The sequence below is a fragment of the Bos javanicus genome, chromosome 14 (assembly GCF_032452875.1).
Source record: "Bos javanicus breed banteng chromosome 14, ARS-OSU_banteng_1.0, whole genome shotgun sequence".
Classification (NCBI taxonomy): Eukaryota; Metazoa; Chordata; class Mammalia; order Artiodactyla; family Bovidae; genus Bos; species Bos javanicus.
Window position 1 is genome coordinate 431,628 of NC_083881.1, and position 13,958 is coordinate 445,585.

The following is a 13,958-nucleotide window of genomic DNA, read 5'->3' on the forward strand; positions in this document are numbered from 1 at the left end:
TGGGGAGGCCTTACAAATAGCTGTGAAAAGAAGAGAAGCAAAAAGCAAAGGAGAGAAGGAAAGATATAAACACCTGGATGCAGAGTTCCAAAGAATAGCAAGAAGAGATAAGAAAGCCTTCTTCAGCGATCAATGCAAAGAAATAGAGGAAAACAACAGAATGGGAAAGACTAGGGATCTCTTCAAGAAAACAGAGATACCAAAGGAACATTTCATGCAAAGATGGGCTCGATAAAGGACAGAAATGGTATGGACCTAACAGAAGCAGAAGATGTTAAGAAGAGATGGCAAGAATACACAGAAGAACTGTACAAAAAAGATCTTCACGACCCAGATAATCACGATGGTGTGATCACTCACCTAGAGCCAGACATCTTGGAATGTGAAGTCAAGTGGGCCTTAGAAAGCATCACTACAAACAAAGCTAGTGGAGGTGATGGAATTCCAGTTGAGCCATTTCAAATCCTGAAAGATGATGCCGTGAAAGTGCTGCACTCAATATGCCAGCAAATTTGGAAAACTCAGCAGTGGCCACAGGACTGGAAAAGGTCAGTTTTCATTCCAATCCCAAAGAAAGGCAATGCCAGAGAATGCTCAAACTACCGCACAATTGCACTCATCTCACAGGCTAGTAAAGTAATGCTCAAAATTCTCCAAGCCAGGCTTCAGCAATATGTGAACCATGAACTTCCTGATGTTCAAGGTGATTTTAGAAAAGGCATTGGAACCAGAGATCAAATTGCCAACATCCACTGGATCATGGAAAAAGCAAGAGAGTTCCAGAAAAACATCTATTTCTGCTTTATTGACTATGCCAAAGCCTTTGACTGTGTGGAGCACAACAAACTGGAAAATTCTGAAAGAGATGGGAATACCAGACCACCTGACCTGCCTCTTGAGAAATCTGTATGCAGGTCAGGAAGCAACAGTTAAAACTGGACATGGAACAACAGACTGGTTCCAAAAAGGAAAAGGGGTATGTCAAGGCTGTATATTGTCACCCTGTTTTTTTAACTTCTATGCAGAGTACATCATGAGAAACGCTGGACTGGAAGAAGCACAAGCTGGAATCAAGATTGCCGGGAGAAATATCAATAACCTCACATATGCAGATGACACCACCCTTATGGCAGAAAGTGAAGAGGAACTAAAAAGCCTCTTGATGAAAGTGAAAGTGGAGAGTGAAAAAGTTGGCTTAAAGCTCAACATTCAGAAAACGAAGATCATGGCATCCGGTCCCACCACTTCATGGGAAATAGATGGGGAAACAGTGGGAACAGTGTCAGACTATTTTTCTGGGCTCCCAAATCACTGCAGATGGTGACTGCAGCCATGAAATTAAAAGACACTTACTCCTTGGAAGGAAAGTTATGACCAACCTAGATAGCATATTCAAAAGCAGAGACATTACTTTGCCAACAAAGGTCTGTCTAGTCAAGGCTATGGTTTTTCCTGTGGTCATGTATGGATGTGAGAGTTGGACTGTGAAGAAGGCTGAGCGCTGAAGAATTGATGCTTTTGAACTGTGGTGCTGGAGAAGACTCTTGAGAGTCCCTTGGACTGCAAGGAGATCCAACCAGTCCATTCTGAAGGAGATCAGCCTTGGGATTTCTTTGGAAGGAATGATGCTAAAGCTGAAACTCCAGTACTTTGGCTACCTCATGCGAAGAGTTGAGTCATTGGAAAAAACTCTGATGCTGGGAGGGATTGGGGGCAGGAGGAGAAGGGGACGACAGAGGATGAGATGGCTGGATGTCATCACTGACTCGATGGACGTGAGTCTGAGTGAACTCCAGGAGTTTGTGATGGACAGGGAGGCCTGGCGTGCTGCGATTCATGGGGTCGCAAAGAGTCAGACACGACTGAGCAACTGATCTGATCTGAACCTTTTCTGCACTGGAGGGCCTCAGCTGACAATCCAACACAGCAAGCATAGCCACAAACATTACTATAGGAGTGGCCTCATATTTCCCCCTTTCTATTAATTTTTCAGCCCGCTGAGCGAGATGTTTTAGCTGGCCCCAAGTTAGTACTGTGTTGGAGGTAGCTGTTTGAGTATGATGATGGCGACGAGGTGGAGCAGAATACGGTTGAAGTCGATCAGCATGTCTCTCTTGAAGTGCCAGGTGCCTGAAGCGATGTACTAGCGATGAAGCCTCAGGTGAAGAGTCACTCACCCTTTGGCTTTTCCCTGGCTCCTTCAGGCCTGGACTCAACGAGCTTTTGGTCTCCCCATCTTTTTTCAGTCCCGGACTCCAGGGCGCCAGGGATCTCAGTGACCTCGGGGGTCTTCGTGATCCTGGAGGTCTCATGGGGCTGGACATGTCAAATCAGTCTGTCAGGAATCCGGACAGGAGAAGTGGAATCCTGTAGAAACACACAAGCATACCCTCTCCCACAAGTTAGCAACACATCTGGCCCTTTTCACTCTCTGGTAAGGAGGTCTTTTCACTTGACCAGGGGCCGAGTCATAGCCCCTTTAGGAATCCAGTGTCTCGTCATTGCAGTCTACCCCTGTGTGTCTACGTTTAAATGATTAATTACAAACAAAGCATGGTGTAAAACATGATGTGGAGAGGAATACTTAAATTCTCCCTGCCTTAATTTAGCTATCTGATTTTTTAAAGTCTGGTGCGCTCTTTCTACTATGGTTTGGCCTTGGGGATTATAAGGTATTCCTGTTGAATGCACTATAGAAAATTGTTGACAAAATCTCTTAAAAGCAGCAGAGGTATAAGCTGGGGCATTGTCTGTTTTTATCTGTTCAGGGAGTCCTATTTGGGAAAAGCACTGAAACAAGTGTTGAATTACATCTTTTGCTGCTTCACCTGATCTAGCAGAGGCTGTAATAACATGAGAAAAGGTATCCACGGTAACTTGCACAAAGGATAGTTTTCCAAAGACCCAGGTATGAGTGACGTCCATTTGCCAGAGAGCATTCGGCCTAAGGCCTCAGGGATTCACTCCTAATGGTGGAGATGGATTAGATGTTAGGCAATTTGGACATGACTTAACTATTTGTCTAGCTGCCTCCCTAGGGATATGAAACTCATGCCTTAAACCAGCTGCATTTTGATGGTGGATTTTGTGAGAACTTTTGGCCTTGTCAATCTTTTCATGTAAGTTAAAAGCAATTACTTTAGTTAATGCATCTGCCAAAGCATTTCCTTCATGTAAAAGGCCAGGCAAGCCAGAATGGACTCTAATATGTCCCACAAAATATTTCTTATCTCTGTGTTTAATCTCTTTCTGTATATCAGATAACAAGGAGAAGATAATAGTTTTATTTTCCACAATATTAGCAGTCTCTATATGAGGAAACAACCCTACAATATATCGGGAGTCAGTCAAAAGATTGAAGGTGTTGTCTCTTAAATGTTGAAAAGCCTGAATAACTGCTAGTAACTCAGCCCTCTGGGCAGATGTCTCTTCAGTTACCTGAACATGGGATATTCTATCAATAATTGTGACTGCTTTACCATTAGAGGAACCATCTGTGAGAACTAAAATCGCCCCTTCCAAAGGTTGAATAGAAAATTTCTTCGGAAAAATCACTGGATGAGTTTTCAAAAAAAGCGAAAGGGGGCTTGAGGGCAAATGAAACAAAATTTGACCCTGGAAATCTACCAGGGAAACTTGCCAATCATCACTATTTTGTAAAAGAAATTGCAGTTGATCTTTATTGAATGGAATCACTATATTTGCTACTTCTTTTTCAAAAAGTTCTACACTTTTTTTTTTTTTTACCTTTTATATATTAATTGTGCCACCAAGCTGGGATAAGATAAAACTATTTTTCTTGGGGTCACTGGTATATGGAGCCATTTCAATGGGCTTTCTTGCCACAAGCATCCTGTAGGTGTATGCTCTGTGGCGAGAATCATTAAATCCCATCCTCTGATAATATTAACCCTAATTAATTGATCATTTAAACCCTCATCCACTTTAACAAGAGCCAACTCACTAGTCAATTCTCTCTTAGAACTCGGATTAGGATCGCCTTCAGATCAGATCAGTCGCTCAGTCATGTCCGACTCTTTGCGACCCCATGAATCCCAGCATGCCAGGCCTCCCTGTCCATCACCAACTCCCGGAGTTCACTTAGACTCACGTCCATCGAGTCAGTGATGACATCCAGCCATCTCATCCTCTGTTGTCCCCTTCTCCTCTTGCCCTCAATCCCTCCCAGCATCAGAGTCTTTTCCAATGACTCAACTCTTCGCATGAGGTGGCCAAAGTACTGGAGTTTCAGCTTCAGCATCATTCCTTCCAAAGAAATCCCAAGGCTGATCTCCTTCAGAATGGACTGGTTGGATCTCCTTGCAGTCCAAGGGACTCTCAAGAGTCTTCTCCAGCACCACAGTGCAAAAGCATCAATTCTTCAGCGCTCAGCCTTCTTCACAGTCCAACTCTCACATCCATACATAACCACAGGAAAAACCATAGCCTTGACTAGACGAACCTTTGTTGGCAAAGTAATGTCTCTGCTTTTGAATATGCTATCTGGGTTGGTCATAACTTTCCTTCCAAGGAGTAAGTGTCTTTTAATTTCATGGCTGCAGTCACCATCTGCAGTGATTTTGGAACCCACAAAAATAAAGTCTGACACTGTTCCCACTGTTTCCCCATCTATTTCCCATGAAGTGGTGGGACCGGATGCCATGATCTTCGTTTTCTGAATGTTGAGCTTTAAGCCAACTTTTTCACTCTCCACTTTCACTTTCATCAAGAGGCTTTTTAGTTCCTCTTCACTTTCTGCCATAAGGGTGGTGTCATCTGCATATGTGAGGTTATTGATATTTCTCCCGGCAATCTTGATTCCAGCTTGTGCTTCTTCCAGTCCAGCGTTTCTCATGATGTACTCTGCATAGAAGTTAAAAAAACAGGGTGACAATATACAACCTTGACATACTCCTTTTCCTATTTGGAACCAGTCTGTTGTTCCATGTCCAGTTTTAACTGTTGCTTCCTGACCTGCATACAGATTTCTCAAGAGGCAGGTCAGGTGGTCTGATATTCCCATGCCTTTCAGAATTTTCCACAGTTTGTTGTGCTCCACACAGTCAAAGGCTTTGGCATAGTCAATAAAGCAGAAATAGATGTTTTTCTGGAACTCTCTTGCTTTTTCCATGATCCAGTGGATGTTGGCAATTTGATCTCTGGTTCCAATGCCTTTTCTAAAACCAGCTTGAACATCAGGAAATTCACGGTTTACATACTGCTGAAGCCTGGCTTGGAGAATTTTGAGCATTACTTTACTAGCCTGTGAGATGAGTGCAATTGTGCGGTAGTTTGAGCATTCTCTGGCATTGCCTTTCTTTGGGATTGGAATGAAAACTGACCTTTTCCAGTCCTGTGGCCACTGCTGAGTTTTCCAAATTTGCTGGCATATTGAGTGCAGCACTTTCACGGCATCATCTTTCAGGATTTGAAACAGCTCAACTGGAATTCCATCACTAGTTTTGTTCGTAGCGATGCTTTCTAAGGCCCACTTGACTTCACATTCCAGGATGTCTGGCTCTAGGTCAGTGATCACACCATCGTGATTATCTGGGTCGTGAAGATCTTTTTTGTACAGTTCTTCTGTGTGTTCTTGCCACCTCTTCTTAATATCTTCTGTTTCTGTTAGGTCCATACCATTTCTGTCCTTTATCGAGCCATCTTTGCATGAAATGTTCCCTTGGTATCTCTAATTTTCTTGAAGAGATCTCCAGTATTCCAAAGCCTCAATCAATTCAGATAAAATTTGTTGAAACAAGGCTCTGTCCTTATGAGCGGCCAAAATATCATCTATATAATGAATCAAATATAAATCCTTATACTTTCTTCTAACATTTTGCACAGCTTGGTCTACAAATTTCTGACACGAGATGGGGCTATTTTTCATTCCCTCAGGCAAAACCTTTCATGGAAACCTATAGGGCTGTTTAAAATTAGCTAAAGGGAAGATGAAGTCACTCAGTTGTGTCCGACTCTTTGCGACCCCGTGGACTGTAGCCTACCAGGCTTCTCCGTCCATGGGATTTTCCAGGCAAGAATACTGGAGTGGGTTACTATTTCCTTCTCCAGGGGATCTTCCTGACCCAGGGATCGAACCCGGGTCTCCTGCATTGGAGGCAGATGCTTTAACCTCTGAGCCACTAGGGAAGCCCATCTAAAGGGAGACTGAAGGCAAACCGTTCACAATCTTGATCAGCCAGGGGAATGGTAAAGAAACAATCCTGTAGATCTATAACTATCACATTGCACTGAAAAGGCACAGCCACTGGGGAAGGGAGGCCCGGCTGGAGGGCCCCCATGTCTTCCATAGTTGCGTTTATAGCTCTCAAATCTTGTAACAATTTTCTATTTTTTTGATTTCTTCTTAATAACAAAAAATAGGAGTATTCCAGGGGCTATTAGAAGGCTCCATATGGCCGGCTGCCAGTTGTTTCACAACTAAATCCTCAGCTGCCTGTAGCTTTTTAGCTGTTAAGGCCATTGCGCCACCCATACTGGATCATCAGATTCCCAGGTAATAGGGTCGGCAGCAAGAGCAGCAGCCTCTGGATAAATTTGAATATCCTTGACCTTCTGTATTTTTGTTAGGAACCACCTCTAATGCAGAAACAATTTTCTGCTGATCTTCACCAAGCGCCTTATCAGGATTATATCTCATTTGCAGCATTTGATTAGTAACCTTTTTATCTGGGCTATATAAAAGCATTCCCATCTGAGATAATATATCTCTCCCCCATAAAGAAAAAACGTAGTGAAGGAATCACATATGGACAAAAGGTGCCTTGTGCCCTCTTCTCATCTGACCTGGTCAAAATTTGTGAGGTCTTAGCAACCAAGGGCACTGACCCTATTCCTACCAAGCCAGCACTGGTCAAGCATGTCAGCCAGGACAAGGGCCAGTCTTTTCCAGCAATGCAAGAGACGTCTGCTCCAGTATCTAACAGCCCTGACATTTTATTCGCTTGAATTAAAAGATCTCTCAAAGGCCTCGGAGCTGTAACTTCCTGCACCCAAAAGGCTAGATCACTATATCCAAATGCTCTGGGGCCCCTAGCTTGAGAAGTCAAGTTTTTTCCTGTCTGATAATAAGATAAAACCAAAAGCTGTGTTACTCTTTGACCTTTATTAATTTCCACAGTTTTGGTGGGCAGCGAGATCAAAACTTTAATTTCCCCAATATAATGAGAATCTACTACACCAGGCATCACCGAAATTCCTTGAAAAGAAAGCGAGCTACACCCCAGCACAAGTCCCACGATGCCCTCAGGTAGGGGGCCAGCCACTCCTGTTGGAATCGGAGTAACTGGCATGTCAGGGGTTAATATTGTTGCTAAATCCCCTTATCGTTCAGCTTCTCTCCTAGCCTGGGTGAGGCCCCCCGAGGGAGTTTTCTCCAAGGAGTAGGTTCTGCATATTGTGCGTGCTTTAAAAGCTCCTTTGTTCAAGAAACTATCTTCCTCAGCCTTAGGCAACGCTTTGGGAGGCTTTGGGTGCAAAGTGGGGAACTCCTGGGCCCTGGGAGGCACAAACGGAGGCAGCGGCGGAGGCAGCGGCGATCGCCTTAAATCAGAAAATGGTGGATAAGTTTTTAAAGGTTTGCGTAGAGGGGGAGGGGGCTCGCCAGGGCGCCCGGCTGCAGCGTCCTGTAAGCCCTCTCCTTCCTCAGGAGGTAGAGCACAGTCTCCCTCCTTTTCTTCGTCAATGGCAGAAAATATGATCTGCACAGAAGGTGGAGACCCACCACCCACCGCCATAGCCTCCCCCATAGGCTATCTAACAGCCTCATGACAAGGGTCCAGGACATTTCTAATCATATTCCACAGAGCAAAAACATCTACAGGAACCTTTTCTGGCCCATGCAAAGTATAAAACAAATGTAGAAATTTAGACAGTCTTCCTGTGCTTTCTTTAATGCCTCTATGGGCTAACATGTGAAGTAATATTTCAATAAACATTTGTCTATTCTTAGATGCAGAGAAACCCATTCTTCTAGAGAATATTCTTATTCATTCTGTACACTCCTCACCCTGCCTAAACTGCAGAGGGGTGCCCGCCACCCACAGGTACAATCCTAATGCCCCGCGTTACAATCTCAGATTACCTTCCCTTCAGTGTCCCCTGTTCTGGGCGCCATTTGCCGGAGTCCAGCTCCAGCAGCCAGGGATTCAACCTGAAGGGGTGGGCGGTGTCAGCGAGAGAAACTGAGGCAGCCTCTCATTTTTCTTGGACTGCCTGTTTATTTCAAGCTTATGATTCTCTTTTATACTTTTACAAAAGCATTAGGTCAGAGGTTTGATATTTTTAGTTCCCATTGACCCAGATTTATTTTTCTCAAAAAATCATTGTTGCCCCTCAAAAGGAGTTCCTCCCTCAGCGATTCTCTTATCTACTTTTTCTCAAGTGTCCTTGTGAATACACTGTAACTCATGCTAATGTCTGGGCTGCATACCACATTCCTCAGTTTCTTTCTTATCTAAGCCCCGTTTGCCCCTAGTGTCCTAAGCTCACTATTTCTTAGAAAGGGCTTCTAGCTAATACTACCTCTAAAGTCCCTAATTTCTATAAGCTATAGTAGAATATGCTAACATTACAGCAATCCTTGTATCTTTAGCTTCTAACTATTTTAATTATTCCTAAGCCCTAAATTCAGCAAACTCCTTTGCCATAAACACTTTTCTCACAAATGGCCTTCAGACAGCAATCCCTCCCATGGTCTCAAGCTGCGGCCTGTGTGCTCACCCTGGAACACTTTTTTGTAAAAGTCCTTGAACAAATGTCAGTGATTAACTTTATGAATTATTCTTTGAGCACAGCTGCAGAAGGCTTTATGCCTTCTTATGCTCCTCTCAAAAACAATAAGCACCTTAATATTCTCTTCAGTCAACTCAGCCGAGGAAAGGAAGAAACAAGTCAGAATCACAAAGCCTAACTCCTTCATTCCGGGTCCGTGCCTACGGAACAAAGGGGGGGGTTTAGGGCCCTGCCTCCATTTTGTCAGTAATGCCTAATGTGGCTCCTGACCCCGGCCTCACCCTGGGGCAGCAGCCCCGGGCTCAGGGAGGACTGCCACTGGAATGGTTAACCTGCGGCAACGCCTTGGCAGCCAATCACAGGGCCCCGCAGGAAATACCTGGAGAGCCTCGCTGGGTGAGAGGTACTGGCCCAGCCCCAGTCCGGCATCAGGCAGCCCCTGCGCCCCGCAGCCACCCAGGCGAGCTCGGCCTACCCCGAGCTCAAGGCACCCGGCGGCTGCAGCATGGCGCTGCTGGGCCGGCCCGGACTGGGGCCGCTGCTGGCTGTGCTGGCCGCGCTGGCGGCGTCAGGGACGACGACCCGTCCTGTTCATCTGCTGACCCTGCTGTCTTCGGGCCAGGGCGCTCTGGACCGCGTGGCGCTGGGCGGCCTGTTAAATACACTGGCGGCCCGTGTGCACTGTGCCGACGGGCCGTGTGGAAAGGTAACACCCCCAACCGACGGGTCCTCCAGCCCCAGCCCAAGCCCGCCGCTCCACCCTGAGGCCGAGGCTGGCTGCAAAGAGCCTGGGCAAACTCCAGGAGGCGGGCCGCGCGGCGGCCTGACACTGGGCCCTGCCCGCAGGCCCAAGCCCACTCTCCTCAGCTCCCTTTCAGAACCCCCTGAGCTCCCTGGGGAGGGGGCAGGGTATGGCTCTGGGATCCCATGGCTGCCCCCCAATCCCGTCAGCGCCCCCCTCTCCCCACCCCCAAACTGATAATGGTTCCAGGCAGAAACCTCCCTAGGATGGGGGACCCTCCGTGGGTGTGCCTGCCTGTCACGGGGGACGGCGGGGGTCGGTGAGCGAGCCGACCGTGGAGGGCACCGGCGTGAGGGACAGGAGGGTGGCAGCCCTTGTGTATGGCCCCCGCCTGTCCGTCTGTGCCAACAGTGCCTGTCTGTGGATGACGCCCTGGCTCTGGGCAGACCTGAGCAGCCCGGGGCCCCCTCGGGCCAGGTCCTGGAGCCCAGGCACATCGCCCGCCTCAGTGCCGCCGCCGCCCTCTACCTCAGCGACCCAGCGGGCACCTGCGCCGAGGTCCGGGCTGGCCGCTGGGCTGCCCGGGCCGACCAGCTCCTGGTCCTGCTCGAGAGCTCTCAGGCCCTGAGTGTGGCCCTGACCAGGCTGCTGCAGCAGATCCAAGCCCGCGCCGCTGGCCAGCCCGCTTCTCAGCAGGTGGGCACCTGGGCCAGCTGCCCTCAGGCACTGGAGGAAGAGGGTCTGAGAGGGACTGAGAGAAGGGGGACCACTCAGGTGGCGCTGGGCCTCAGCACCTTTCTGGGTGCACGGGGGAGCCTGGGCTGGGGCGGTCACAAGTGGACACTCACCACTGAGCCAGGCAGGGCTGCGGGCATCCCGACAGGGACCTGATCCTCGACGGGGCTGAGAAAGCTCCCAGGGCTCCAAGGAAGAGCCCGGACGAGGCGGGGCTGGGAGCAGCTGGGCAGGGAAGGGGACAGCTGTGGTGCCTGGGTTTCAGCAGAGTCCGGGGGCACCAAGGGCACCGGAGAGGGAGAGGCCAGTGTGGCCACGCTGCTTGAGACACTGAGGCCGGCTCCTCCCCAGGCCTGTGTGGACCCGCCTCAGCTGCTGGGGGAGGCGGCAGGCGTCGGGGCTCCCAGCAGCCCTGGCCCCGTGCTGGCTGCCCTGCTGGATCATGTCTGGAGCGGCGCCTGCTTCCACGCCCTGCCGACCCCCCAGTACTTCGTCGACTTTGTGTTCCGGCAGCACAACAGCGAGAACCCCAACATCACACTGGACGGTGAGGCCTGAGCTGGGCTACAGGGCAGGGAGTGCCCTGAACCCCAGCATCCGCCCCGCTGGGGAGTGCAGGGCTGGAGCAGATTTTCACCCTCTGCCAGAGCTGGCAGCCTTGATGGAGCGCCTGGGGCTGGGCGGAGCGACGGAGCCCCATGACAGCCACAGTGACGACAGTCCTCTGGGAAAGGGCCAGGGCCCCGTGCCCCTTGCCGCCCCCAACAGCAGCGCCAGCGCGTGGGACACGGTGAGCCGTCCGTGTGCCTGAGTCCCGGAGAGAGGTGGGGACCCATGGACTGCTCAGGGCCCTGAACACCAAATCTGTCACCCCCACCCCAGCTGTGCCTGAGTGCTCAAGACATCATGGCTGTGTACGGAATGTCTGAGCAGGCCGGGGTGACGCCGGACGACTGGGCCCGACTGAGCCCCGCTCTGCTCCAGCAGCAACTGAGCGGGGCCTGCAGCCCTCAGCCCACGCTCCCCACCCAGGATCAGCTCAGCCAGGCTGAGAGTGAGTGTCCACCCTACTGCCTAGCTGCTTCCTGGTGGTGTCCAAGGGGCTGGCAGCATGGAGATGGAACCAAACAGGGAGGAGAAAGTAGCCGCTGGTCTGCGGAGAGCCGGGACCAGGGCTGGCAGACCAGGCAGCGGGGTGGAGGGGCAACAGGGAAGGGGGTGCTGTGAGGGAAGAGGATGGGGACTTGAGGCCAGGGGCCAGCAGGAAGCCGAGGTCAGGATTGCACCCGAGTGCCTGCAACCTTGGGGGGGGCTCCTGCTTCTCCCAGACTCGGTCTGGACGCCCCTCCTGAGAAAGCAAAGGGCCACAGTTGGGAGGGAGGCGCTCACTGTCCTCCCTGTCCAGGGTACCTGTACGGCTCCCTGGCCACGCTGCTGATCTGCCTGTGCTCCCTCCTCGGGCTCCTGCTCCTCAGCTGTGCCAGCTGCAGCACCACCTCCCACTACATCATCCAGGCCTTCCTGAGCATGGCTGTGGGCGCGCTCACTGGCGACGCCCTCCTGCACTTGATGCCTAAGGTTGCCCCAGCCCGCCAGAGCCCTCCCTGACCCCTAATCTCTACCCGCCTGTCTGGGAGGAGGAGGTCCCAAGGCACCCAGTCCAGTGTCCTCTGCCCACTCCCCCACCAGGTGCTGGGGCTGCACACCCATGACGGGGAGGACCATGGCTTCCAGCCCACCTGGCACCTCCTAGCTGTGCTGGGCGGGCTCTATGCCTTCTTCCTTTTCGAGAGACTCTTCAACCTCTTGCTGCCCCTGGACCCCGAGGTCAGGTGCTTGGGGGCTGGACGTGGTGTGGGGCCGGGGTGGCGGAGGCACGGTGGATCCTGAGCCTCGGTCCCCGCAGGACCCAAAGGATGGGGCCTGCAGCCATGGCCACAGTCACGGCGGCCATAGCCATGGCGTGTCCCTGCAGCTGGCGCCCAGCGACTTCCGGCAGCCCAAGCAGCTCCATGAGGGCTCTCGCGCAGATCTGGTGAGCCCGCTCTGCCCGGCGTCAACCCCTCTGGCGGAGCCCTGTCTGTGGTCCCAGTCACCCCTCCAGAGCTTCCGCCCCTGGCCTGATCTGGGGACTTGGCTCCGCGAGCGCCTCCTCACCTTCCTGCCCTGAGCCTAATCTACACGGCCCGCCCACCAACTTGGTCTCCCCCTCCAGGTGGCGGAGGAGAGCCCCGAGCTGCTGAGCCTGGAGCCCCGGAGACTGAGCCCAGGTGAGCCCTGAGGGAGGCCCTGGAGCGTTGGGGGTCAGGGTCTCGGTGCGCGGCGCAGGCACCGGGACGGGGAGGGGAGCGGAGGAACCGGCCGGGGCAAATACGCACCCACGCCCGCCGCGCCCGCAGGGCTGAGACTGCTGCCCTACGTGATCACTTTGGGCGACGCCGTGCACAACTTCGCCGACGGGTTGGCCGTGGGCGCCGCCTTTCTGTCCTCCTGGAAGACGGGGCTGGCCACCTCGCTGGCCGTGTTCTGCCACGAGGTGCCGCACGAGCTGGGTGAGCCTTGCGGGGTTCCAGCCGGCCAGAGGCGGGGCCTGCCCGCAGCTGGGGTCTGGGTGTGGCTGGTCGACCGCGTAGCTGGGCGGGACTATCAGGGAGTGGGCGCGGCCCTTGACCTGACCCCAGCCCCGCCCGCGACTCATGGCTCAGACAGTAAAGAATCCGCCCGCAGTGCTGGAGACCCGGGTTCGATCCCTGGGTCGGGAAGATCCCCTGGCGAAGGGAATGGCAACCCACTCCAGTACTCTTGCCTGGAGAATCCCATGGACAGAGGGGCCTGGGGGGCTACGGTCCATGGGGGTCTCAAGAATCGGACACGACGAAGCGACTAAACAACCCCCACCGCCCGCCCCAGGGGATTTCGCGGCCTTGCTGCACGCGGGGCTGTCGGTGCGCCGCGCGCTGCTCCTGAACGTGGCCTCGGCGCTCACGGCCTTCATCGGCCTCTACGTTGCGCTCGCGGCCGGCGTAGGCGAAGACGGCGAGACCTGGATCCTGGCGGTGGCCGCCGGCCTCTTCCTCTACGTGGCGCTCTGCGACATGGTCAGAGCCGGGCGGGCCGGGGCTGCCCCGGGGGGGTGCGCTGGGCGGGCGCTCTGAGCCGGCCCTGACTCAGGCCCCGTCCTCAGCTCCCGGCCATGCTGAACGTCCGCGACCGGCGGCCCTGGCTCCTCTTCCTGCTCCACAACGTTGGCCTGCTGGGCGGCTGGACCGTCCTGCTGCTGCTGTCGCTGTATGAGGATAACATCGCCTTCTGAGAGCTTCTGCCCCCCGCCCCTCTCCCCTTGGCTCTGGCTCCTGACCCTGGGCTCTCGCAGCCCTTCAGACGCGCCGTCTCCCTGAGCGCCCCAGCCTCTCCCCCGCGCCCTGCTTCCCAGCTTCAATAAATTCTCTCGACTTGGAGCCCGGCCTGCTCGCCTCATCTCTCCTCCCCAGGAGAGGAGGGTTTCCCACCAAGAAACGTCGACAGGTGGGGGGTCCTCTCCCCACAGCAGTGCCTGGTGCCTGATGGGGAGTCAGGACAGTTGAGCTCAGGGCCCTCCAAGAAACCAGCCTCAGACCCGCATCTGTGATGCATGTGTGAAGCGAAGCCCAGAGAAGTGGGTCCGGGGCTCAGGCAGCGGCCCTCCTCCTCCGCTTCCTGCCCGCCTGCTGCGGCTCTTCCCAGGGCGGAG

General features: G+C 52.6%; 1 protein-coding gene across 1 annotated transcript; it reads left to right on the forward strand.

The window, feature by feature from the left end:
* Window positions 1–3,720: 3,720 nt before the first annotated feature.
* Window positions 3,721–13,686, forward strand: SLC39A4 (solute carrier family 39 member 4). Its single transcript, XM_061438147.1, has 12 exons — window positions 3,721–9,457; window positions 9,905–10,189; window positions 10,580–10,775; window positions 10,876–11,018; window positions 11,111–11,282; window positions 11,634–11,806; window positions 11,918–12,055; window positions 12,135–12,263; window positions 12,444–12,498; window positions 12,628–12,780; window positions 13,139–13,326; window positions 13,413–13,686. The coding sequence occupies exons 1-12, from the start codon at window positions 9,257–9,259 to the stop codon at window positions 13,539–13,541; spliced, it is 1,962 nt and encodes a 653-aa protein (XP_061294131.1). The 5' UTR covers window positions 3,721–9,256; the 3' UTR covers window positions 13,542–13,686.
* The last annotated feature ends 272 nt before the right edge of the window (window positions 13,687–13,958 follow it).

Coding starts and splice junctions, on each gene's coding strand:
- SLC39A4 (XM_061438147.1), top strand. CDS start 9,257: ATGGCGCTGCTGGGCCGGCCCGGACTGGGGCCGCTGCTGGCTGTGCTG. Junction 10,776..10,875: donor CCCCAACATCACACTGGACG/GTGAGGCCTGAG, acceptor ACCCTCTGCCAG/AGCTGGCAGCCTTGATGGAG. Junction 13,327..13,412: donor ACGTGGCGCTCTGCGACATG/GTCAGAGCCGGG, acceptor CCCCGTCCTCAG/CTCCCGGCCATGCTGAACGT.